The sequence below is a fragment of the Ixodes scapularis genome, unplaced genomic scaffold (genome assembly GCF_016920785.2).
Source record: "Ixodes scapularis isolate PalLabHiFi unplaced genomic scaffold, ASM1692078v2 ptg000005l_1___fragment_1__unscaffolded, whole genome shotgun sequence".
Classification (NCBI taxonomy): Eukaryota; Metazoa; Arthropoda; class Arachnida; order Ixodida; family Ixodidae; genus Ixodes; species Ixodes scapularis.
The window spans coordinates 2,617,755-2,641,129 of record NW_024609885.1 but is presented as its reverse complement, the minus strand read 5'-3'; the positions used below and the strand labels follow the sequence as shown (position 1 = coordinate 2,641,129).

The 23,375-nt window shown below is 47.9% G+C and overlaps 1 protein-coding gene across 1 annotated transcript; it reads right to left on the bottom strand.

The window, feature by feature from the left end:
- LOC121833858 (uncharacterized protein K02A2.6-like) lies at positions 1 to 22,558 on the bottom strand. Its single transcript, XM_042287570.1, has 3 exons — positions 20,683 to 22,558; positions 19,951 to 19,980; positions 1 to 381 (listed from the first exon to the last, which is right to left on the bottom strand). The coding sequence occupies exons 1-3, from the start codon at positions 22,069 to 22,071 to the stop codon at positions 1 to 3; spliced, it is 1,800 nt and encodes a 599-aa protein (XP_042143504.1). The 5' UTR covers positions 22,072 to 22,558.
- Between the last annotated feature and the right edge of the window lie 817 nt (positions 22,559 to 23,375).

Below are 23,375 nucleotides of genomic sequence, written 5' to 3'. Positions count from 1 at the left end.
TCACAACATGTCGTTGTAAATGGCGTCGAAACTAGGAAATCGAAGGTTGCTCAGTCGCCGCTTGTTCTTCTTATAGGCCCGTCTGATGAGGCTAGTGGTGAACGTGCGAGACCAGTCGCTGCTCTGTCTAAAGATGCACAAGACGCGTCGTAGATCCATCGTCTTGATGCAGGGACACAGACAGCGGGTCTCGTACCACTTGTAGACGGCAGCAAGGGCTTCCACGTCCGACCAATTGTCGTAGTCGTCATCAAACTCCATAGCACCCATCATGTAGAGCGCCGAAAGCGCCTTGATGGCGCTGGAAACCGCAAGGTGTTCGCCGCTAGATTCGATAACGTAAGCTCGTATGTCCACCGCAGATTCCAACGCGTCGCTAGCCTTTAGGGCCCTTATGACGCTCGCAACGTCGGCGAGACTCACGCGGCACGCCTTGTTCTGCCCCATGGTCGTGATCGGTCGCGTGACGAAAGCGTTTGTTGTCGCGTCCCTCTCTACCACGCGGTCTTCGTACACAAACTCTACGGGCTTTACGTACCACGCTAGCCGGTCCTGCTGCGTGGTGTAGAGCGCGGTGTACTGAAGCAGCTTCAGGTATTTCGTGACAATCTCCTCTACTTTCTGCCGACGCTCGTTCGCCTTGGGCCAGTCCTTGGACATAGCGGCCGCTCGCCTCCGCGTAGTGGACCCTTCCATAGGTGCCGCGGCATCGACCGCCGCCAGTAAAATGTCAAAGAAGCTAGTCTCCTTCGTTGCGGCGTTCATCATTGCGCGAAACAGGTCCACCTTCTTGCCGTCCACCTTTTTAGATGAGCTTATCATAAACGGGAGCATCTCGTAGCCGCCGTACAGCAAGATTGGCACCACAAACGACAGCGGGTGAAGATCGGAACTACTGACGCGTACAGCGCGAGTAAAGAAATCGTCCTTGATGTGGTAGTAACCCGCCTGACGACTGGGAAGAGACTTGTCCAGCAGAGACACGGCGTGTTGCACGCCGCCAAACTCGAACCTGTGTTCGTCCTGTCGCTTCTTACTCTCGCTGTACTGGCGGGCCGAATACACGTAGACGTCTCGCGAGGGTATCTTTTCCACGACCGCAGCTACCCCGAGGAGAATGTCCGAATCGTCGGTGACAACGACGGACACGTCCCAGCGCTCGTCGTTTGGCGGCGGACACATTAAAGAGTCCACGACCTTGACGTCGCCTTCCCCCACGTAGAACGGCGGCAGGATCGTAAAGGACGAGAGTTGGTACGCTGCAGCCGACTCGTTCGAGTAGCCGTCAATCACCTCTTTGGCGTAGAGTGGGTTCTCGAGAAGCGTGGCATATTCCCTGACGTGCTGCATCACGTCCGAGGCCGCGGTCAATCGGCAGATTGTGGCCATGGCGTCTTTGCCGTAGCGTGCCAAGTTTTTGAGCCTTCCGTTCAGGACAGACTGCAGTCTCGAATTTTCGATGGTCCGAACTCGCTTGGTGTCCTCGCCAGACGAGTTTTTGATGACGTTGGCCAGCTCTCTACTGCGACGCTTGTACTGCTCGGGCCACTTTACCGTCGGCGACATTCCGTCAAACACCACCACCACGTCAACTTCCACACGCCTGTTTAGGGACAGCCCCTTGACGACCCTCTTGACCGTCCTAGATATGCAATGAAACACCGTCGTGAAGAAGGCGTCGTATCGGATGCAGCGTTCGCCCGGTCTCGCCTCGTACTCCTTGTCCCAGTCCAAATCTCGAAGAACAAACGCGTCGTCTTCGATATAGTCTTCGACGTAATCGTCAACCAGATCTCCGTTGGTCTCGCCAACGTAGTGTTTGATAATCTCGAGGTTCAAGGCTTCCCACGCTCGCTCTCGTTCCTCTCGGTCGGCGATCGCTCGTGCGGCATCGATCTTGTCCGCAAACGTCTTGAGATGGTGGTCCGTCAGCGAGTGCTTGCAGTGGTGTAGAAAAATGTTACCGTCGACGACGACTTGAATGCGCGCCGACTCTCCGATCACGAACGAGGACGTCACGCTCTCATAGTCGAAGTGACGCGCAGACGGCGTAGGCGAAAAATACGTCCGCAAAACGAGGTTCGTGGCCGTCTCGACGTTACTGCCGGGGTCGTCCAAGAGCTGTAACTGAGACTCGAGTAACGGTGCCAGTTCCTCCTCGACGGCGCGGTTGCAAACTGCGTTGAGTGTATTCCAAAGATTTCGGATACCCATGGTGTCAATACGTTTATTGTGTGTGTAGAAGGGCGACGCTTAAGTACTCTCATCACACAAGGTCACGCCAAATAATGGAGGTTGTGTTTTTTTTTTATTGGACGAGAAAGTGATACAGTATGCGTAATCCCTCTACCTGGGTGAAGGGCATCGGGTGACCTCCACTCGAGTGGGTAAAGTAACGCCCGCTCCCCTTGTTTAGATAGAGGAAGGGCTCTTGTAAAATGAACTTGAGGGGACAGAAGCGCTTGTTTGTTTCGGGATCGAGATGAGTGGAGAGCACAATCGAGTTGTCAAAGCCAGGTAGTTCGAGGGTGCTGCCTGTGGGTACGTGCGTGTATGCCGTTTTGCTCGGCACAAAGCTGACGATCGGCTCGTTGGTTATGTTGTTGATCAGAGACGGAATCGCGGCAAGACCCCTGTTTATTCTCTCTTCCCAGTCGCTGTGTTGGAAGAGGACGTTGTCCACGGTGCGCAGCACGTCTAGTAGCCGAATCTTTTTCGTTGCCGTCATGGCGTTGGCAATCACGCTCGGAATTCCTATCGTCTCGCACAGTCGGGGTAGTATGGTCTTGACGGTCGACTCGACGCTCTCGACAATTTTCTCCACCACGTCCTCTTGCAGGCCGGAAGCCTTGAGGCAACCCACGCCGCCACTCGCGATGCCGCCGCCGCGCTTCTTTCTCACGGTTCCGTCCAGGTAGACCATGACGGACGACGTCTTGACGTTGTTGATGTCGTTGACCACGTCGGAGATGGTGGGTTGCCGCACGCCCAGAAGGACCTCCCTCTTCTTTAGCGAACGGAGCTCGGCCGTGGCCACGCCGCGCGGAACGTAGAGGCACGAGTCGTAGGCAAACTTGTACGCGTTGCGGATGGCGGCGGCCGTAAACAGGTAGTCTCCGTTGTAGGCAGAACTAAATAACTCCAGGTTGTACATGGCGCGCACGCCCAGGGCTACGGGCTCTTCGCCGACGCCACCCGTTCCGCCAAAGGGCAGATTCGTGACTGTGCTTGCCAGCATTGTTATTGCGTCTGCATTCAACCAGCCCGCCTGATAGGTCTGACTCGAAAAGATTGTCTTCTCGTCGCTCCAGTCGCCTTCCACGTAATCGTTGTACGCCGGAACGTTTTTGAGAAACACGTAGGACCAGAACATGGGGTAGCGTTCCACGAGCTTGGGGTGATTCCTAACCAAATACGTGACGTGATCGTACGGATCAATCACCGATTTGTACTGGTCGTATAGGACGCGCCCGACAAAAGCCAAGTCTGCGCTCTCGTTGGTGTAGGCCGCCCTGCGTGGAATGAGGATCTCGATGGGCAGTACGGATCTCTGGTCCGAGACACAGACGCGGACGTTATCGACGCTAAGGATCCAGGGAAAGGTTCTGCCCAAAACATCGTAAACGTGTTTTCTAAAGAGACGTTCGCTACCGGCTCGATGGTCGCTCGCGGAAGTCACCGCGTTCCGGAGAGTGAGACTGTCGTAAATGTCGGATCGCTTGTTCTTGTCGGTGTTTTTCCAGAAATATGCCAGCATCATGTCGTAGACTATGGTCGCATTAGATGCTACGTTTCTTTGGTCGGGTGTCGTCAGTGGGACGGTGTCTAGTCTGTGGTTCGTACTAGTACTACTACTAGTAGTAGCAGTAGTAGTACTAGTAGTTGCAGTAGTAGTAATAGTGGTCATGGGAGCCGTAGTTGTATGCACAGTCGTATTGAAAGGGGGAGTTGCGGCCGTGGTGGTGCTGTGGGGATTGTTGTAATTGTCGATTCGCGAAGAAGGCAGGAATGCACTCCTAAACATGTCCATTTTTATTTATAGAACGTTCTCGTACAAGTCGTCCGAAAAGTCGCTGTCGTTATTAATGCTGTTTACGAGCTTGTCCCGTTTACTCAATTCCTTTTTCGGTTTCCGTTTTCTTCTTTGGGCAAACAGGACGCGGCACATTGTGAGCGAAAGAACCAGAACGCTAAATGCTAGCAGTATCATAGCCCACAGAAAATAGACTCCGTTTATTTCCGAAGCCTTGAGTATAGTAATTTTAAAGGTCATCTCTTCTTCAAACAAAAAGTATATGGATTGCGATAAGGAATACGTGTCTTGCGTCAACGACGGAGACTGCTCGACTCTATGCACGGGGCAGGCAATATGCGGCAATTACGGAAAAGGAATCAGACGATGCGTACGCAGAGAACATTACGAAACGTACAAGCGGCGCTCGCACGACGATAACATGATTGTCGTGTTTGCAATGAACAGAAATTTGGGTTATTTAGAACCGCGAAACGTACCGGTGGACATGGTAAAGTACGCGCCCGACGCGAGAAGAAGCCCCCACGACGTCGCGTCCAACCGAAGATTGGCGTCGGAAAGCGACGAGCGAGACTCGGTGTGGCTACATATTTACGGACCGACGACGGCGGACGTGACTCCTTACGAGTACAGAGCCAGGCTTCCGAGGCGCCTGCTCAACGGGTTGTTAAAGTGCTCGCTCAACTTTCCAAACTTTGACGTTAAATAAAGACGCCCTTGTTGTATAGCATTCGAAACAGGTCCATGGAAGTGTAGACGAAGCGCTGACCGCCATTCCAGACGACGTCGTAGATTTTCTCCTCGCAGCCGAGAGCTCGCATAAGGCGAGCTCTCGTGCGTAGGGACGTACGCGTCGGCTGTCTTGTCCCGCTTCGAGTGCACGACTTCCAGTTCGCCCGGCGAAAGTAGGACGGTCGTTCCGCGGTTGTCCGGACTGTAATCGTCACTCATCAGGTATAAACTATTATTTAGAGAGTTCCACCGCATACCCACGTTATCCCAAAAAAACGCACTGGTTTTCTTTCGAATATATGTACACAAATACGGGTAGTCCTTTAAATTTCCTCTTCAGTATATTATACGCAGCAGGCAGAGAAGCCAGCAGCCCTACGACATACTCCATAATTGGTTTTTAATTTATATAAAAACATGCCGGTGCGAACGCTTTGCGATGTGGAAGACAAGCGCGTCTCCGGGTTGGACAAAATACTCGACTACATAACGTGCAACGTTGACGGAAGATTTGGCGCTTCGGCTCTCTTTAGCACCGAATGTCTCCAGTTTCTGATTAACGTGCCCATCGCCACGAAATTCGACGGAGATAAGCCCCTCAGTGCCAAGGAGCTCGCGGACTTTATGACGCTAAACAAGTCCAAACTAGAGGTCTACGAAAACGTCGTCAAGAAGTGCGGACTGTACTCGGTGTATCACTGCGAAACGGAATCGGGCGAAGGCATTCTCCGCATCGCGCTCATGAACGACAACTCGTCGCACAGGCTCAAACGCATCGCCGCCAAGATCAACGGAGAAGTCGGCGGCATGGGGCGTGTCGTGTCGCTTCACACGCGAAAGGACACGCAGCCGCTCGCCAAAGTCGAGGCGCTCGTACACATCGCGCAAAAGGCGTGCGCCGAGCATCCCGACCTCAAGTACGTATCCTACATGCAGCAGATTGTGGTGACGGTAGAGCTCAAAGACGTTGCCGTCAAGTACGTCCCTTTCCCAGAACTCTGTCACGTGCTGAAAAAGAACACCGACTATATAAAGGAGCACATTAGCGTGTTTGAGCACTTCTCCTTCCTAAAGGCGGCTGTCATTCCGCTAGATCACCTCCTGACTCAGGGCGTGCGCGGAGTCCACGTGGTGCGTGTATGTCTTCTAATAGAATCAGGACTCGTCGACAAAATATCTGCCGTGGTGGAAAAGATCTAAATAATGTGCGACCTTCGGTCGATCCAACTGACCGATGTCGGCGGTCGAGAATACGTCTGGAAGGTGGAAAAGTGCGCGGACGTAGTTTTGAAGACTGTCGACGACGATTCCCAAGAAGATAGCACCGTGACCATGTGCAAGGAGGTGGTCGAGATACGGCTGGGGCGCGACGAGGAACCTATAGAGTTCACCGAGCCCAGGACGGTCAAGGTCGTCTTCCCCATACCACTCAAGGGATCTTCGGTCGTCGGCGCTCACGACAGCACCTACGTCCTCTTGGCCGTTAAGTCGGCCTCCTCCACCGGAAACCCTCTGTGGTGGACTCGCTACGCCTGTCACCAAACATCGCTCTACGTTCCGGATCCCATTGCCCGATCGAGCAACGGTAGAGGACGTTACGCGGCACGAGCTCATTTCATTTTGAGAATAATAAACACGAGAATATTTTTACAATAGTATCAAGCTCAGCCCCTCCCACCTGTGAAGCGTCGCCGGCGGCCTGACGTGTCGATACTATTCAATCGAGCCCATGGTACCCGGACGATTGGTGTTTGTGGGAATAAAGACACAGTTTCTGGTTTGCGCGTGTTTTTTTTATTTTACTAGTGAATCACCGCACGGTCGTAGTTGCGCACACTCTCAATATAATATTTCGGAGTGTCGGCGTGTCTTACGACTAGTTTCCGCAGGGTCGTTCACGTACGCTCCCGGTTGAGCTGGGTTCCGAGCTCGGCCACGAAAAAAAAAAGGCAGTGTCCACCACTTCCAAAAATCCCCCTGTAGTCCTGTTCGTACTTTGGAATCGTGGACGGGAACGGCGGGGCCAACACGTCGCAGTATTGGCTTCATTCGACGTGGTGGGTTCCTAGGTTACCCCCCGCCTTAGGTAACGCTTCCATAAGTCTGCTGTTCGGAAAGCTAGAGACGAATGCACCTTTTCCCAGAGCGTTGACATTAAGATGTGCTAAGGTCAATATAAGACTTAGTATGAAGCAAAAATTGCGCTGCGTAGGTGTTTGCCCCTTTCGAAGAGCGTTCTACCGCGCCTATTGTTACGCGTTGGAAACGACTTTATGCGTTTTTAATTTTAAAGCGAATGTTTTACCTCCCGCCTTAGGTAACGCCTCCAGAAGTCTGTTGTTCGGAGAGCTAGAGACGAATGCACCTGGTCCCAGAGCGTTGACATTAAGATGTGCTAAGGTCGATATAAGACTTAGTATGAAGCAAAAATTGCGCTGCGCAGGTGTTTGCCCCTTTCGAAGAGCGTTCTACCGCGCCTATTGTTACGCGTTGGAAACGACTTTATGCATTTTTAATTTTAAAGCGAATGTTTTACCTCCCGCATTAGGTAACGCCTCCAGAAGTCTAGTTGTTCGGAGAGCTAGAGACGAATGCACCTGGTCCCAGAGCGTTGACATTGAGATGTGCTAAGGTCGATATAAGACTTAGTATGAAGCAAAAATTGCGCTCCGCAGGTGTTTGCCCCTTTCGAAGAGCGTTCTACCGCGCCTATTTTTACGCGTTGGAAACGACTTTATGCATTTTTATTTTTAAAGCGAATGTTTTACCCCCGCCTTAGGTAACGCCTCCAGAAGTCTGTTGTTCGGAAAGGTAGAGACGAATGCACCTGGTCCCAGAGCGTTGACATTGAGATGTGCTAAGGTCGATATAAGACTTAGTATAAAGCAAAAATTGCGCTGCGCAGGTGTTTGCCCATTTCGAAAAGCGTTTTACCGCGCCTATTGTTACGCGTTGGGAACAACTTTACTGCCTTCCGAAAAGACGAACGAATGCGCCCGTTTCCACCCGGGCGATTGGTTTTTTGTGGGAATAAAGACACAGTTTCTGGTTTGCGAGTGTTTTCTTTTTATTTTCCTAGTAAATCACCGCACGGTCGTAGTTGCGCACCCTCTCGATATAATATTTTGGAGCGGCGTGTCTCACGACTGGTTTCCTCAGGGTCGTCCATGGACGCTCCCGGTTGAGCTGGCTTCTCAACTCGGCCACGAAAACGTCAGTGTCCACCACTTCCAAAAACCCCCTGTAGTCCAGTTCGTACATGGGGATCGTGGACGGGGGCGGCGGGGCCAACACGTCGCAGTCTTCGCTCCACTCGACGTGGTGGTTTCCCACGTAGCTGGTGATGACGCTGTGTAAAAAACAGAGTATTCTCCGCAGCCCGACAGCATCCGTCCGTTTCGACGGCACGATCCGCACAAATATCAAGAGATAGTACTTTGTCACCGCCAACTCAAAGACATTCAGATAATGGCACGCATTTATGATATTAATCACGTCGACTATGCGTTGATCCACCGGGTCGACGGTTGGGTTCGCGAAGGCGACCACAAAATTCTTGATAAAACAGTTGTCATTGCCGGAGACAATGTGCCCGCACTCTATAAAAAATTGGAGGACGTTCTTCGTGGCGGCGCCGAGATGTTTTGGCACATCCACGTAGGGTTTAAAAAAATCTTCATACGAGAACATCTTCTGAAGATTCTCGTAGTTGGAGGCCCACTGGTCGGCGGTGGAAATTTTCTTCAGGATGGACATGGTGCTACTCTCGGGCTGGCTCGAAGCGATGGGGGGGGGAGAGGGTAGGGTTAACTTTGCTGTAAGTACAAGCAGTCGCGTCGGAGAAGCCCACGTGTTATCAGCCGACGAATGAGAGCCGCTCACGTAATATCACACCATGCGTGGACGGTGTAGGGGGGGAGGCGAGGGTAGATGAGTAGAGTATTTCGCGATTCTATTTTTTTTCGTAGACGGCGGTAGTCTTCTGTCAAGGTTATCTCGGCACTATGTAAAAGTCATATCGGTCCCAACCGAGGTATGTGACGTAACAATAGTACTTGTTCGTGTCGACGCCGTTGCAAATGACGGCGTTTCTCAAATTCATCCACTTGCGCTCGCCACACGAAGATGATAATTTTTCAAAATCCTGTTGCTTGTAGACGCCCTTGTACTTTAGACCCTCCACGTACTTTATCGTCTTTGTTACGCGGTCTTCTTTGGACACGTCGTAATAATCGTACCAAATTTTGTAAAATCCCGATTTGGAATTGAGGTAGCCGTTGAGTACGTAGTCGATCAGGCCCAGAGTCTTTGTAAACTTGTGACGACCGCCGTACAGTCTCTTTTTATATTCCAGTTGTAGAAAAATCTGCCGTCGGCTGTACATCATGTCGGATATTACGACGTCTCTACAGGCGTTCACAAAGTTTACGACCATCGTCATCTTGTAGCGCGTGTCGTCGTCCACGGTGGTCGTGGCCTTGAAGGTAAACACCAGGACGATGTCTTTGGCGTCTACCTGTTCGCAGGGCGGATCTTGGACGTGGTGATTTTCCGCAAAGTACCGGGACACGTAGACCAGGATCGTGGGGTCTATGGAGCGGCACACGTCCAAACCGACGTCGATGTAGTCTCCGAATGCAGAAGGCGACGGCTCTGTGTCCGCCTGCCAAAAGTCTAATCGCTCGAGAACCGGTAGTTCCATTTCTTATTTACTATTATGTATCAAAGACGGGCCCTCTCTGTATACGAGAAAGGTGAGAAAAACGACAGCAAAAAACAGAAGTATTGATAAGATCCCAACGACTATCAAACCATTCTCAACGTCGGATAGTCGATCGTGCAAGTCTCGGTTATATAAGCAAATGCTCTGAAGCATGACCCTGTAGACGTTGTTGGTTTCATTAGTCATTTTTATTATTCGCATACTCGCTCGAAAACAGAACGGCAAAGGCGCACAGGCAAAAGATGGGCGTCACCCAACAGACGGCCGGATAAGAGTCTGTGATTGGGTAGACGAGTTTTTCCGCTTCGTGCGCCACAAATAGCGAAGCGTCCAGTAGTTGAGGCACGTGCCTGGCGAATAGTAGGTTCGTTTCCTCGACGAGTCGATTGTCGATCTCGAAGGCATAGACGAACCTGTCTCCCCCTCCTCTTCGGTCGTCGTTGAGGCGAATGCTAACTTCCCGGTCGGTCAGCGGTGGATCAAACACCCGGTCTTCGTCAATAAAGAGAGACTTGCGGAAAGACTGCACGGCCGCCCTCTTGTCCGACGGGACGTAGACCGCTTCTCTGGTGTCGGAGGCAAATAATTAAACTTTATTATTTTAAATGTCTTCGTCGTATTCTTCTTGTGCCGTTCCTTTAAATAAATAGGGGTTGACTGGGAAGGTGGGCTTGGGTTGCATCGATTGCACCACGTCTCGACCGACTTGGTCGTTTTCAAAGACTCTTTTAGCCTCTACCGACGTGTCGGAGTAGACGGCGCCATCTGCATAGACTGTAGAAATGGAGGGTTTGTTGCCGAGATTGGATAGGTTAATACTGTTGCCGTCTTCGGACGATGGAAAGTTCTTAACGCTGTCTACTTCGCTGATCAGAGGAGTTTCCGTGGTGGACGATAAGGGTGGGTCCGGAGTTTTAAATTCTTCAATCGAAGTTGTCGAAATGCTGGGTGGTGGAATAAAGTCTTGTTCCAAGAGAGTCTCTGACATGTTGGATTGTTTGGGTGGCTCTACGGGCCTTTGCTGTTGTCTGGGCGGAGGACGAGGCTTCTTTGCCGGCAGGTACGTATCTTCGTTTTCTTCTCGTACAGACGATATGGGCGTGGGCGGATTAATAAAGTTTTGCCTCAACAGAGCGGGCGTGGATGACAGGTCCATGTTGTACATGTGATTGAAGGCGCATAGACAGTAGCGCAAATTCGGAAAGGACTTTTTGAGTAGGTCGACGCAAAATTTGCGAGAGAGTTCGGACTCGCCGTACATGACTGGAACGCTCATGCCAGGTACGCTAATGTTGTTGGAGAGAAGATAGAGGGACTGGAGACTTTGACTCTGGATGTTGTTGAGAATATACTCTGCGGTGGTCGAGGGGTTGCTGTAGATGGACAGGGATCGCAGGCGCGTGGCGGTTTTGCATATTTGATTTATGATTTGAATGTATCTGTTGTCGCAGAATCTGGTTTCACAGTAGACGGTGAGTTCTTGTAGTCGCTCGCCGCCCTTGAGGTGTTTGGTGCATATGCGCGTAAACATGTCTATGGGACACCGCACACTCTTAAAAAAAAAAGAGTCGCTATGACTCTCTTTGGGGGGTATTGGCGCGCCGCAGAATCGACTCCAGTTTGTAGAGTCCCTCGACTCTTTTTTTAAAAAGGGTCGCCACGACTCCCCGTGGGGGGTCTCTGCGCGCTACAGATTTGACTCCTCCACGACTCGTTTGTAGAGTCACTTGACTCTTATTTAAAAAAGAGTCCCGCGACTCTCATCACACTGGAGTCATGGTAGTGTATGGGCGACTCCAGGTGACGTAGTCAACTGCGACTCTTTAACGACTCTTATCCAACGAAGAAAAAGAGTCACACGACTCCATCCTGGTAATCCCCGTGACTCTCTAACAAGAGTTGTGAGGACCCTCCTTTTATGAAGAGTCCCCCGACTCCTATCGCAAAAGAGTCATGGGAGTGTATGAGCGACTCTCCGAAAGATAGTCAGTGCTGGCTCTCACTTTGTCTGGAGTATAGCAGCCCTAGTCAAGTATCAGTTTGTTGAACAAAGGGAGGCGTTGTGATCGCTAGGAGACTTCTTGTCGCCTGCGAGGTTCAACTTGAATTACTCTAAAACAAGGGTAGTAACATCAACTGTGTGAAAATATAAAAGTTGAAATGGGAATTTCGATTCCACCTAAAAGAAGCGGTAACATCAATTGTCTGCAAGTGTAAACGTCGAAATGCAGAACTGATATCTTACAATTGCCTGTAATGAAACATGGAAAAATGAACGATGGTGGCCTTAACGATGCTGAACTGAATGCTGCTCTAAAATTTATCATGAAACACAACAGAAGCTTTCAGGACAGCATTGTTTTGTTACATTGGAATTTGCACACAACAAAAAAAAAAAGTAAAAGTTTTTTTTTAATCGGCAGCTTAACTTTCTATTAGTTTGGTTATACTTATCATTTACAATAGGTTGTATATCTTTTTTGTCACATGTCTATACTATTGGCAAGAGCTGGTGTGAACGAGCATGTTCTGTTGCTTTATGCCTGCTTTGAGTGGGCAGGTGGGTGGGAATAAATTGCAGGAATCTTCAAATTTAACAATAAAGATAGCTGTTTTCTCTCAGCTCATATCACTGCCATTTGTGGAAATGAAACTTCATGAGTCCTACCATGCAGGCACTGCAAAACAAGCCACAAGTATTTAAAACAATTACTTTATTAGAAATTAATGTGATACATATTGGCTCAAAAGCCTGCTTCGGCTTATCACAGGGGTTTTATCACAAACACTAAACAAATAACATCATAAGAAATAATACTAATACACAAAACTGGTATAACTATTAGACAAGAACGAAAATAAATTACAATGACAAGTTTTGTGAAGGCTTGCTTTGCCTGCTTGATGTTGAGGTTTAAATTAGAATTAAAAAAAATTACAACAAGTTTCCTAAAAGCTTTGTTTGCCTACTTGCTGTTTTTTCAAAGCTTTGTTTTTCTTTTTGCAGTTTCTTCTTCTATGGTTTGAATCCTCATATCAACAGATGCACAAAAAAAAATCTAACAGAAGTTTAGATACACAATGGAACACACAAACCTTTGTATTATAGCTAGAATATTCACCAAATACATATGGAAAACATTAAAAGAGTAACCAATATTGGTAATTCTTTTTCCCTGTTCTAGGAATGTGCTTTAAGTGCTGTCACAACTTTCACAGCTCTTACCGAAATCTTTGTATTTTTTTTACCCATGAGGGTGCTCAAACACAAAAAGTGTGCTTCGTCGATTCCCCCCACATACTGACCTTTCTATGCTCAGTACATGGCTAATACCCGAGAGATTCCTGCTGAAAAGTCCAGGATGTCGATTGATAGGGCCTCGCAGACAACGCACATGCTGCCAGATGTCCATGGGTGCTTTCCAGTGAAAAGTAACGCCGGGTTCCCGAAAGTCTTTACCGGGTGGGTCCTGGGAAAAAAAAAGCCAATGATAAGAAATAAGTTCTGGAAGTCGGACGAAGTTGTAGGTGAGCAAAGTAAAATTGTCGAGGACATGTTAAGTGCCCGCAGTGTCATAGATGGAAAGTCCATGCAACAGGGTGAAGGCAAGTGAGGCAGACGCCCATTGCTACCTTTCTATATTTTGCTTTCCCCAATTCTCACTTGATTGTGAAGCATTTTGTACGGTGGAACTAGTGCATCAGGGTGTCTACCAAATTTCTGATTTCAAATTCCTCGACTTTTCTAAAATTTCCCTTGACTATTTTGATAAAAACTTCCTGACCACTCCTGGGTCAAAGGATCATAATTCGGAAACATTATTCAGCATAGTCGTGCCCATGTGCAACCATCAAGCTTTGTTTCGTATCGCCGTTCCACTCTCAGTGGTCATTTTCCCTGATGAAGCCAACTTTTTGACGATTTCCCTGAGAATTTCAGGTTGGTAGACACCCTGATGATGTATCAGGTTACAGATGGACACCATAAAAATGCAGAGTATTGCATTCAAAATTATTTTAGCCATCAGGAGGAACTTAAAATATTCCCATGGAGAGAGATAGAGAGTGGAGGGGCGGGGGAGGCTGCTGCTGCTATTGTCTGCTTTTTCTTTTAAAAGAATATCAATTGAAGGCTCAAAGGGAACGTAAATAATAAATCAGTAAGTGCACTGAGAGCACTTGAAGCACAAGGGGCACGGTCCCTACTGAGGAAAGAGGGGAGGATACCAAGTCTAGCTGAACCTGTTCTGCAGCACCCTGCATAATCTAGTTGCTAGGCAAGACTGGGGCTTATCTACTGAGAGTGTCTAGTACAGTCAAAGGAAGCATTATAAAATTCTTTGCTGGGCAAGGTGCTTCGCGGCTGCAATGAAAGAAAAGAGTACATTAAGGCAGGGACAAGAAAGGAAGGGAAGACTTTTTTTCTGAATAAACTAGTTGGTAGTGAGCGCTTGTTTCTTCCTTTCTCGTCCCCGTCTTATTGTGCTCCCTTTTGAGTTGTAACGAAAGCAAGCCACGATGGAATTTAGAGAGGGCTTAAAGCTTGCTTTAACATCTGTGTGCATGTGAGGGAATGCTTCATGTACAAGGCCTACTACAAGGTAGTAATCATTACAATTTCCATCATCACTCATCAACAATAAAAAAAAGAGTACATAATGCATCTCTGCACTACAAAGTCTCTTATAAATTTTCATGTGCTGTACCTATATAGGCATCTTTTGCATGCAGAAATGGCGGGACAGTAAAACTAATAGTAATTTGTTTATCATCTTTGCTTAGATAAATGTTTCTGAAGTTTGGCAGGAAAGACCCGCCTTCCAACATGAGCCCGAATCTGGTCTTTGGTTTGTTTTGAAGTCATGGCCAAGTACTCCTAATAAAATATTGAAATAACCAGTTGAGAAGACAGCAGATGATACTTATCTCACTTGGTCTCCAGCTTTAAAAAAAAATATGTTTATAGATTGGCATAGCGAAGACACCCTTTCAAACACATTTATCTTAAACAACCATAGTTACATGTGATTTATCTTCAGCATGAGTAGTTACATCTACCACGCAAACGGCACGGCTTACCTCTGCTCTTGTCCCTTCCCCCATCTTGTTTTCTTTTGCGAAGATCGGCATTGATAAGAATAGCGTAGGCCCTGACGACAGCAAACTGAGCTTGTTAGTGGTTGTCCGCACCAATTTAATCATAACAGTCTAACCCTCTTTTTTAAGAATGCAAACAAACGAATGCTCTCCCACTGAAAAAAAAAAGGAGTGAAGTGGATTAGAGTATGACCATAGCACCTCTATACTCATAAAGCCTGCCAGTTCGACGACGGAGTCATAGAGTGCCTGGTCACAGATTTGGAACGTGAGGATTTGGTAGCACAGAGCATTAAAGAGCCATTCCTCGGGGAACCTGTACGTCAGCACACAGCTTTTGCAGTGGCGAGGTCCCAAAACATACTTTTTCCGTGTTTCGCGTCCGCTGCAGCGAGACTCTTCTCCGTTGTATGCCACTCCACATTTTTCCATTTCGGCGACCGCTCCTCGTGGCAATCTGCCAGGTTTCGTCAGTATAAAGGAGGCTATGATAAGACATAAACTGGTGCTCTGTAGCGGGGCGCCATCCTGCTGTGTAATCTTTGGGCAGCCCCTTTGTCCACAGAACTCTGAGAATGTAGAGATTATCTATCTTACCTGTGACATTATCTGCAACTCACAAATTTCAGTGCTGCATTGGATTGTTTACAGCAAGGCATGCAAGTGAGTCATGTTTTTTTTTATCCGCAAAACTTTCAAAAGGCCGAATTGTTTACCTCGGCAAAAACTGCACGGTTCGGGGCACACCCACGCAGGCGGCAAGGCGTTGACACCAAGAGGTCCCGTTCTCTTTCCCTCGCTGGCTCTTGTAGTACCCTTGTCTCCGTCGACTGAAAGGAAAGTTCCTTCAGTGTCGTGCATACTTGAGCCTCCACTGAAGCAAAAATGATTCCATATGAACCTACTTGCCATTAAAGACCAAAGTTCACTTCTTCACTCTTATTTTCTACCAACCTAATACAATGGTTTGTTAACAGGAACACCGCCGTTAACTAGAACACTCATTCAAAATGCAAGTCCTACGTAGTAAGGAATCATGTTCAAGGTCTAATTAAACAACAGGCATGGGCACTAAACACACCCTCTTACATGGGTGGGCATTAGTGGACCCGATTTGGCTAACATTTGCGAGGCCTACCTTGACAACATAATAAATGACATTGTTTCTGGTCACATTATTTTTTTTAAATGCCTTGGCATTAGTTCTGACCTTGGACTGGTTTTGAGTGCACCAATATCATGTTTGCAACTTTGCCATGGGAACCACAAAGTTCTTTCAAAACTAAATAGCAAGCTTTAAAATAAAATAACAAAAAAAGTTGTACAGATGCACGAATATAATTACCATCGTCTATGCCCTACCTGCTGGCACCTGTTTCCAGAAAAATCAACAAATACCAAAGTAATGCACATAATATACATCGTGAAGAGGCCTGCCGAGAACCTGATGAAATGCCAAGAACGCATGAACTGTTAAGTTTTCCGTTCACTGCATGGTTCTCTAAAGGCCCGTTCACACTCTTGCGACCTCTTAAAACTGGGTTCCTTAAAACCTCTTACAACGGATGGATAGATGGATGAATCCGGCTGAGCCCTTGGATCGGACGGTAGCTTATGCCACTTAGCCATTTTGTTTCACCATTTAAGCTTAGAATATTTATATGTGAAATCTATATTCACTCCGCACCGCAAAGGAAGTGGGGCTATGAAACCCCTTGCCATCAGTTAATAAGAAAATACATAGTTTTCTCTCGTTTTCTGCCACCATTCACTTAATCTTGGCTTGGTAATCTCTACAGTCTTGAAATCCACTTTCCCTTCGCTGTCTCTAAAACCCAATGACTTTATTAAATTCATGTTGTCTTCAGTAGGCATAGGGTGAAGCCCTTTACAGTATATTATCAAGTGCTCAGCCGTCTCGTCCTCCTCTCCACAAGCAGTGCACACTGTATCCATTTCCTGGTACCTCGCTCTGTATGTTCTGGTTCGCAGAACACCCGTCCTCGCCTCAAACAACGAGCTTCCCGTAGAGTCGTCATCAATGCTTTCTTTGGCAATAACTGTTTTGTTTAATCTATAGCTTTCCAGAACCGTCTTTGTCTGCATTCCGTCTAGCCGCCGATCTCTTTCTGTGGCCTTAACTTTCTTTTTAACTGAGACCTGCTCTTCCGTATCTCCACTATAGCCTAAAAACTTTCCTCTTAATTTCCTAGTGCGCTGTCTCCACCTTGTGTCTATACTACTCATGCATAAATAGCTGAAAACCTTTCGTGCCCATTGGTCCCTATCCATTTGCCTCGACCGATCCTCAAATCCTATCTTGCTCACCACTTCCCTGCTCTCAAAAGACGCCCAACCATGTCTCCTTGTACTCCCTGGTTTGGCGTTTTGTAATGTGCCCCCAAAGCCAGTCTACCTACTCCGCGCTGTTTTATTTCTAGTCTTGCATCCACTTCGGATTTCATGCATAGCACTGCGTTTCCAAAAGTCAAGCCAGGCACCATGACCCCTTTTCCAGATCTCTCTCACCACCTCATACCTGTTGTAATTCCAAAGTTCTCTATTTTTCATTACAGCTGCATTTCTGTTGCCCTTACCTATTATATACTTTTCATGCTCACTGAGATATTCTGCACCATCACATGTCCATACTCCTAGATACTTGTATTTACTAACTCTCTTAACTGTAATATTCTGTATTTTCAGCCTCTCAACTTCATCACAGTTCAAAATCATGACTGCTGATTTTTCACTACTGAATTCTAAACCTAATTCCTCTTCTTCCTTACCACAGATGCTCATTAATTCCTGCAACTCTGTCCTGTTGTTAGCCATTAGTACAATATCATCCGCATACATCAATCCCGGTAAGGATTGCTAAATTTTTTGGCCTAGTTTACTGTACAAAAGGTTGAATCCAAGCCCACTCTTCTCTAGTCTATCCTCCAATCCTCTCGGATACAACATAAACAGCAAAGGCAATAATGGGCACCCCTGCCTAAGGCCTCGTCTTACCTCTATTTCCCCCGTCTCCTTTCCTTCCCATGTTATAATCACCTTATTATCTTTGTAAATGTTCCTTAATAGGGCTGTTAGTCCTTAATCTAGGTTTAAGCTCTCCTGTATGTCCCACAGGTTCCTTTGGTTCACATTGTCATAGGCACCCTTGATATCCAGAAATGCCAGCCAGAGCTGTCTGTTTTGTTTTTGAACTATTTCTATACACTGTGTTAGAGAAAATATATTGTCCTCCAACCTTCTTTGTTTCCGAAACCCGTTCTGTAACTCGCCCAGTATGCCCTCGCAATCTACCCATTCCTCCAGTCTGTGCTTTATAATCTGCATTACCAACCTGTAAATAACTGGTGTCACGGTTATGGGGCGATAATTCCTAATATCAGAAATATCTCCCTTTCCCTTATATATCATACTCATCCTACTAAACCTCCATTCATCTGGAATATTTCCTTCTGTTATCATAGCGCTCACTACATCCCTTAGTTTTGCCTTAGATTTAGGACCCAAATTCTTCACCAGCTTGATTGGGATCCCATCTGTGCCTGTCGACGTGCCACTAGGGACTCTTCGTTCTGCCTTTTCCCATTCTGTTTGTCCAAAATCCGCGATATCACAAGCTGGACTGCTACTTCCTTCGGTTCTCCTATCTTCCACAAGTACCCGTTCCCAATATTTCTCCTCTATCACTGCTTCTATATATCGTAACGCATCATCTCCCTCTAATTGATCTCCCTGACGCGAGAGTATGAACCTCTGTCTAGCTTGCGTCGTTTCACCGAGTGAGTTCAAGTGCTCCCAAAACTTCTTAGCTGCGTTTCTATCTTTCTTGCTTACATTACTCATCCATTCCTCACCCTTTCTCTGAATTTTCGCATTGATCAAACTGGATGCCTCTCGGCGACAATTTATAAAAGTGTCCCATTTTCACTTTACTTCCGTTTCTGAATCCCCACTGCGCTTAGAATACCTGTGTTCTCTATAGCCTTCTTGACGTTTTTGTATCGCTTGCTTCACTTCTTTGTCCCACCAGCTTTTTGGTCTATGTCCTTGCTTCCCCTTTCGTTTACTCTGAACTTTGTCTAGTTCCAGAGCAAAAAGCCTGGTTAGGCTCTCGTAGGTCCAATCTGTATACCGTTGCCCCGAAACTGCTTCCCCTATTCTTTCAGTAACTATTTCCAACTCTTTGTCGCTGCAGAAAGTTTGCTTTGAATTATGTTGTCTAGTTTCAGCATTTATTTCTCTGGCAAAATTCAGCTTAAGGCCAACATGAGCCCGAATCTGGTCTTTGGTTTGTTTTAAGTCATGGCCAAGTACTCCTCATAAAATATTGAAATAACCAGTTGAGAAGACAGCGATGATACTTGTGTCACTTGGTCTCCAGCTTTAAAGAAAAATATGTTTACAGATTGGCATAGCGAAGACACCCTTTCAAACAGATTTATCTCAAACAACCATAGTTACATGTGATTTATCTTTAGCATGAGTAGTTACATCGACCACGTAAACGGCGCAACTTTCCTCCGGTTTTGTCCCTTCCCCTATCTTTTCTTTTGCGAAGATTGGAATTGATAAGAATAGCGTAGGCCCTGACGACAGCAAACAGAGCTTGTTAGTGGTTGTCCACACCAATTTAATCACAACAGTCTAACCCTCTTTTTTAAGAATGCAAACAAAAAGATGCCCTCCCCCTGAAAAAAAAAAAAAAAAAAGGAGTAAAGTGGATTAGAGTATGATTATAGCACCTCTAAACTCACAAAGCCTGCCAGTTCGACGACGGAGTCATAGAGTGCCTGGTCAGATTTTGGAGCGTGAGGATTTGGTAGCACAGAGCATTAAAGAGCCATTCCTCGCGGAACCTGGACGTCAGCACACAGCTTTTGCAGTGGCGAGGACCCAAAACATACTTTTTTCGTGTTTCGCGTCCGCTACGGCGAGACTCTTCTCCGTTGTATGCCACTTCACCTTTTCCATTTCGGCGACCGCTTCTCGTGACAATCTGCCAGGTTTTGTCAGTATAAAGGAGGCTATGGTACGACATATACTGGTGCTCTGTAGCGGGGCACCATCCTGCTGTGTAATCTTTGGGCAGCCCCTTTGTCTACAGAACTCCGAGAATGTAGAGGTTATCTATCCTACCTGTGACATTATCTGCAACTCAAAAATTTCAGTGCTGCAATGGATTGTTTACAGCAAGGCATGCAAGTGAGTCATGTTTTTTTTTATCCGCAAAAACGCAAAACTTTCAAATGGCCCAATTGTTTACCTCGGCAAAAATTGCACGGTTCGGGGCACAGCCACGCAGGCGGCAAGGCGTTGACACCAAGAGGTCCCGTTCTCTTTCCCTCGCTGGCTCTTGTGGTACCCTTGTCTCCGTTGACTGAAAGGAAAGTCCCTTCAGTGTCGTGCATACTTGAGCCTCCACTGAAGCAAAAATGATTCCATATGAACCTACTTGCCATTAAAGAGTAAAGTTCACTTCACTCTTATTTTCTACCTACCTAATACAATGGTTTGTTAACAGGAACACCACCGTTAACTAGAAAACTCATTCGTAATGCAAGTCCTACATAGTAAGGAACCATGTTCAAGGTCTAATTAAACAACAAGCATGGGCACTAAAGACACCCTCCTACATGGGTGGGTACTAGTGGACCTGATTTGGCTAATATTTGCGAGGCCTAGCTTGACAACATAATAAATGACATTGTTTCTGGTCACATTATTTTTTTTAGATGATTAGTTCTGACCTTGGACTGGTTTTGAGCATACCAATATAATGTTTGCAACTTCGCCATGGGAACCACGAAGTTCTTTCAAAACTAAATAGCAAGCTTTAAAATAAAATAACTGTAATAGATCCTTCAGACAGCGCGGTGGGAACAGAACAACAGTTTATTTCCGTATGAGCGTTTATATACACTGCGCATGTTATGATAAGCGAACGCGGCTTGCGTTGGTGATAGGCGCTGACAGCGATAACAACAAATATACCTTGTCACTACATGACACTCCTTTCTCCTACGATTAGATGCACAAAACAATAAAGAACGCTTGGTTAATCATTAATGCCATAGCGTACAACAGGATGTCGATTGCGTGTTGATCTTCGTGGTGGAGCCGGAGCTTGCGTTGCTGACTCCGTGCTCGCCTCCGGCCGCTGCGACGTTCCCGCTGTAGGTGGGAGCCTGAAGTGATAGTCCACCCTTGTGCTGGCATCCCCTTGAGGCGCCGTCCAGGCTCGTCTCAGCTGGTTCCGGTGTCTGTGATGGCGCTCCCCGTTGTCCAGTTGGACCGTGTACGACACCGGGCCTCGCACTTCCACCACGGTAGCTGCTTTCCACCGGGGTCCTGGATTGAAACTCTTTGCGTAGACTGCGTCACCCACAGCAAAACACTTTGTTGGCGACGCCTGAACCTCAGGTTCACGCTGACGATCTGGGTGAAGTCTGTCCAAGGCTGTCCTCAACCTCCGCCCCATCATCAATTCTGCCGGTGACTTTCCCGTGACAGAATGCTGCATGGTGTGTTGTTTAAACAAGAACCGCGCAATCTTGCACTGAGTTGTGCCTTCCTGTTGTTTCTTCAAAGCTTCCTTGACTTCTCTTACCATCCGTTCGGCCCTGCCATTACTGGCGGGATGATAAGGTGCTGCGAACACTGTACGAACACCGTTCAATTTCAAGAACGTTTGCAATTCAGCACCAATGAACGCTGTGCCATTATCAGAGACGATTACGTCTGGTACCCCATGAGTCGCAAACATTTTCCTTAAGCTGGTGACGACAGCTGAAGATTTCATTGATGGCATGATTTCTACCTCTGCCCAGTTGCTGTACGCATCAACTACAATTAGAAACACTTCTCCCTTGACTGGCCCCGCGAAGTCTATGTGTAGACGACTCCATGGTTGATCTGGCTTGACCCAGAACTGCACGGGAGCCTTGGGGTCGCTTTGGTGGTTACTTTGACACGGCTGACAGTACCGCACAAATTCTTTAATCTGGCTGTCCATCTTTGGCCACCACATAAGCCCTCTTGCTGAAGCTTTCATGGCACTCATTCCCGGGTGGTTTGCATGCACCAACTGAAGTACTCTCTCTCTTGCCACTTGCGGGATGACCACACGGTTTCCCCACAGTATGCAATCACGATGCAACGACAACTCGGACTTCCTTACCTCGTAAGGCGCGAACGTATTGTCCGGTTGCCTCGACGGCCAGCCACTGAGGATCCAATCCTTGACCTTGGATAAGATGCAGTCTTCCTTGGTCATCCTTGCGATGTCTGCCGCCTGGAGTGGAGCATACTCGACAGCTTCAAGCAGGAGCACGTCCCCCGGTGGCTGTGGCTCGTCTTCGTCTCCCACGATTGGCAGACGACTAAGCGCATCAGCGTTGGAGTTGTCTTCGCCCCCCCTGTACTGAATGCGATAATTATACGCCCCTAACAACAAAATCCAGCGAAGCATCCTGGGCGACAGCACTTCTGGCACCCGCTTCTCTGTGTTGAACAACCCCAACAGCGGCTTATGATCCGTTACTACGGTAAAGTCTCTTCCGGCCAGGTACTGGTGAAATCTTTTCACTCCAAAGACGACTGCTAAACCTTCTTTGTCAATCTGGGCATAGTTGCGTTCACTAGCACCGAGAGTTCGTGAGGCGTATGCTATAGGTTGCTCTTTCCCGTCATCAGCCCTATGCGCCAGCACGGCCCCTACCCCGACAGGCGACGCGTCGCAGCACAAAACCAACGGCCGCTTGGGGTCATAGGGAACAAGTACTGCATCCGAGCTAAGCAACTTCTTCAGCTTTTCAAACGCCCGCTGGTGCTCACCTGTCCATTTCCATTCTTGCTCGTGGTCCAAAAGCCGATGAAGGGGTTCCGCCACTTCTGTCTTCCCCTTAAGGAAACTGGCGTAGAAATTTAACAACCCCAAGAAAGCTTGAAGCTGCTTCCTGCTTGTCGGCGGTGGCGCTTGCTGAATGGCGTCCGTCTTGGCCTGGCTCGGGTGGATACCTGCGGCATCGATTCTATGTCCCAGGAATTCAATGCTTGCTTGACTGAATTCACACTTTTCTTTGTTTACTCTTAGCTGCGCTCTTTGCAGACGCGCCAGCACGGCTGCAAGCCTTTCCGAGTGTTCGTCTGCGTTGCTTCCCGATATCAAGATATCATCGAGATAAGCCTTCACCCCCGGAATCCCTGCCAATAACGTGTCGATGACTCGCTGAAACACCCACGGAGCCACCGAGATTCCAAACGGCAGCCGCCGGACCTTGCATAGCCCTTTAATCGTGTTGACGGTCAGCATTTCTGCTGATTCATCATCTAGGCTGAGCTGTTGATACGCCTGAGTTAAGTCGAGCTTGGTAAAAATTTTACTCGACCCCAAGGTCGCTAGCATTTCCGCGGTCGTGGGCAAAGGATACCCGCTGCTTTTAATAGCCTTGTTTACGGTACTACGGTAATTCCCACATAAACGCAAGGTTCCGTTTTTTTTCCTCACCACTACCAGCGGTGTCGCCCAGTTTGAGTACTCAACCGGCTCCCAGACGCCTTGTTGCACCAGGCGATCCACTTCCTTGGCCACGTCGTCCTTGAGGGCCAGCGGGACAGGACGACTCTTGAGAAACACCGGGCGGGCGTCCTCTTGAAGCTCTATGTGAACTGGCGGTCCGTTGAATCCAGGCAGGTCACTGCCGAAAACCTCAGCAAAACGCGATGTCACGTCCTCCACCTTGATCTGCTGAATTCCACTCAAACGGATGCCCA

What these genes read in the sequence shown, in the direction of transcription:
- LOC121833858 (XM_042287570.1), bottom strand. Translation starts at nt 22,071, where the DNA reads ATGCTTCGCTGGATTTTGTTGTTAGGGGCGTATAATTATCGCATTCAG. An exon ending in CACGCAATCGACATCCTGTT is followed by an intron (nt 19,981 to 20,682) that starts GTACGCTATGGC and finishes CTTTCCTTTCAG; the next exon opens with TCAACGGAGACAAGGGTACC. An exon ending in CAAGGGTACCACAAGAGCCA is followed by an intron (nt 382 to 19,950) that starts GCGAGGGAAAGA and finishes AGGGCCCTAAAG; the next exon opens with GCTAGCGACGCGTTGGAATC.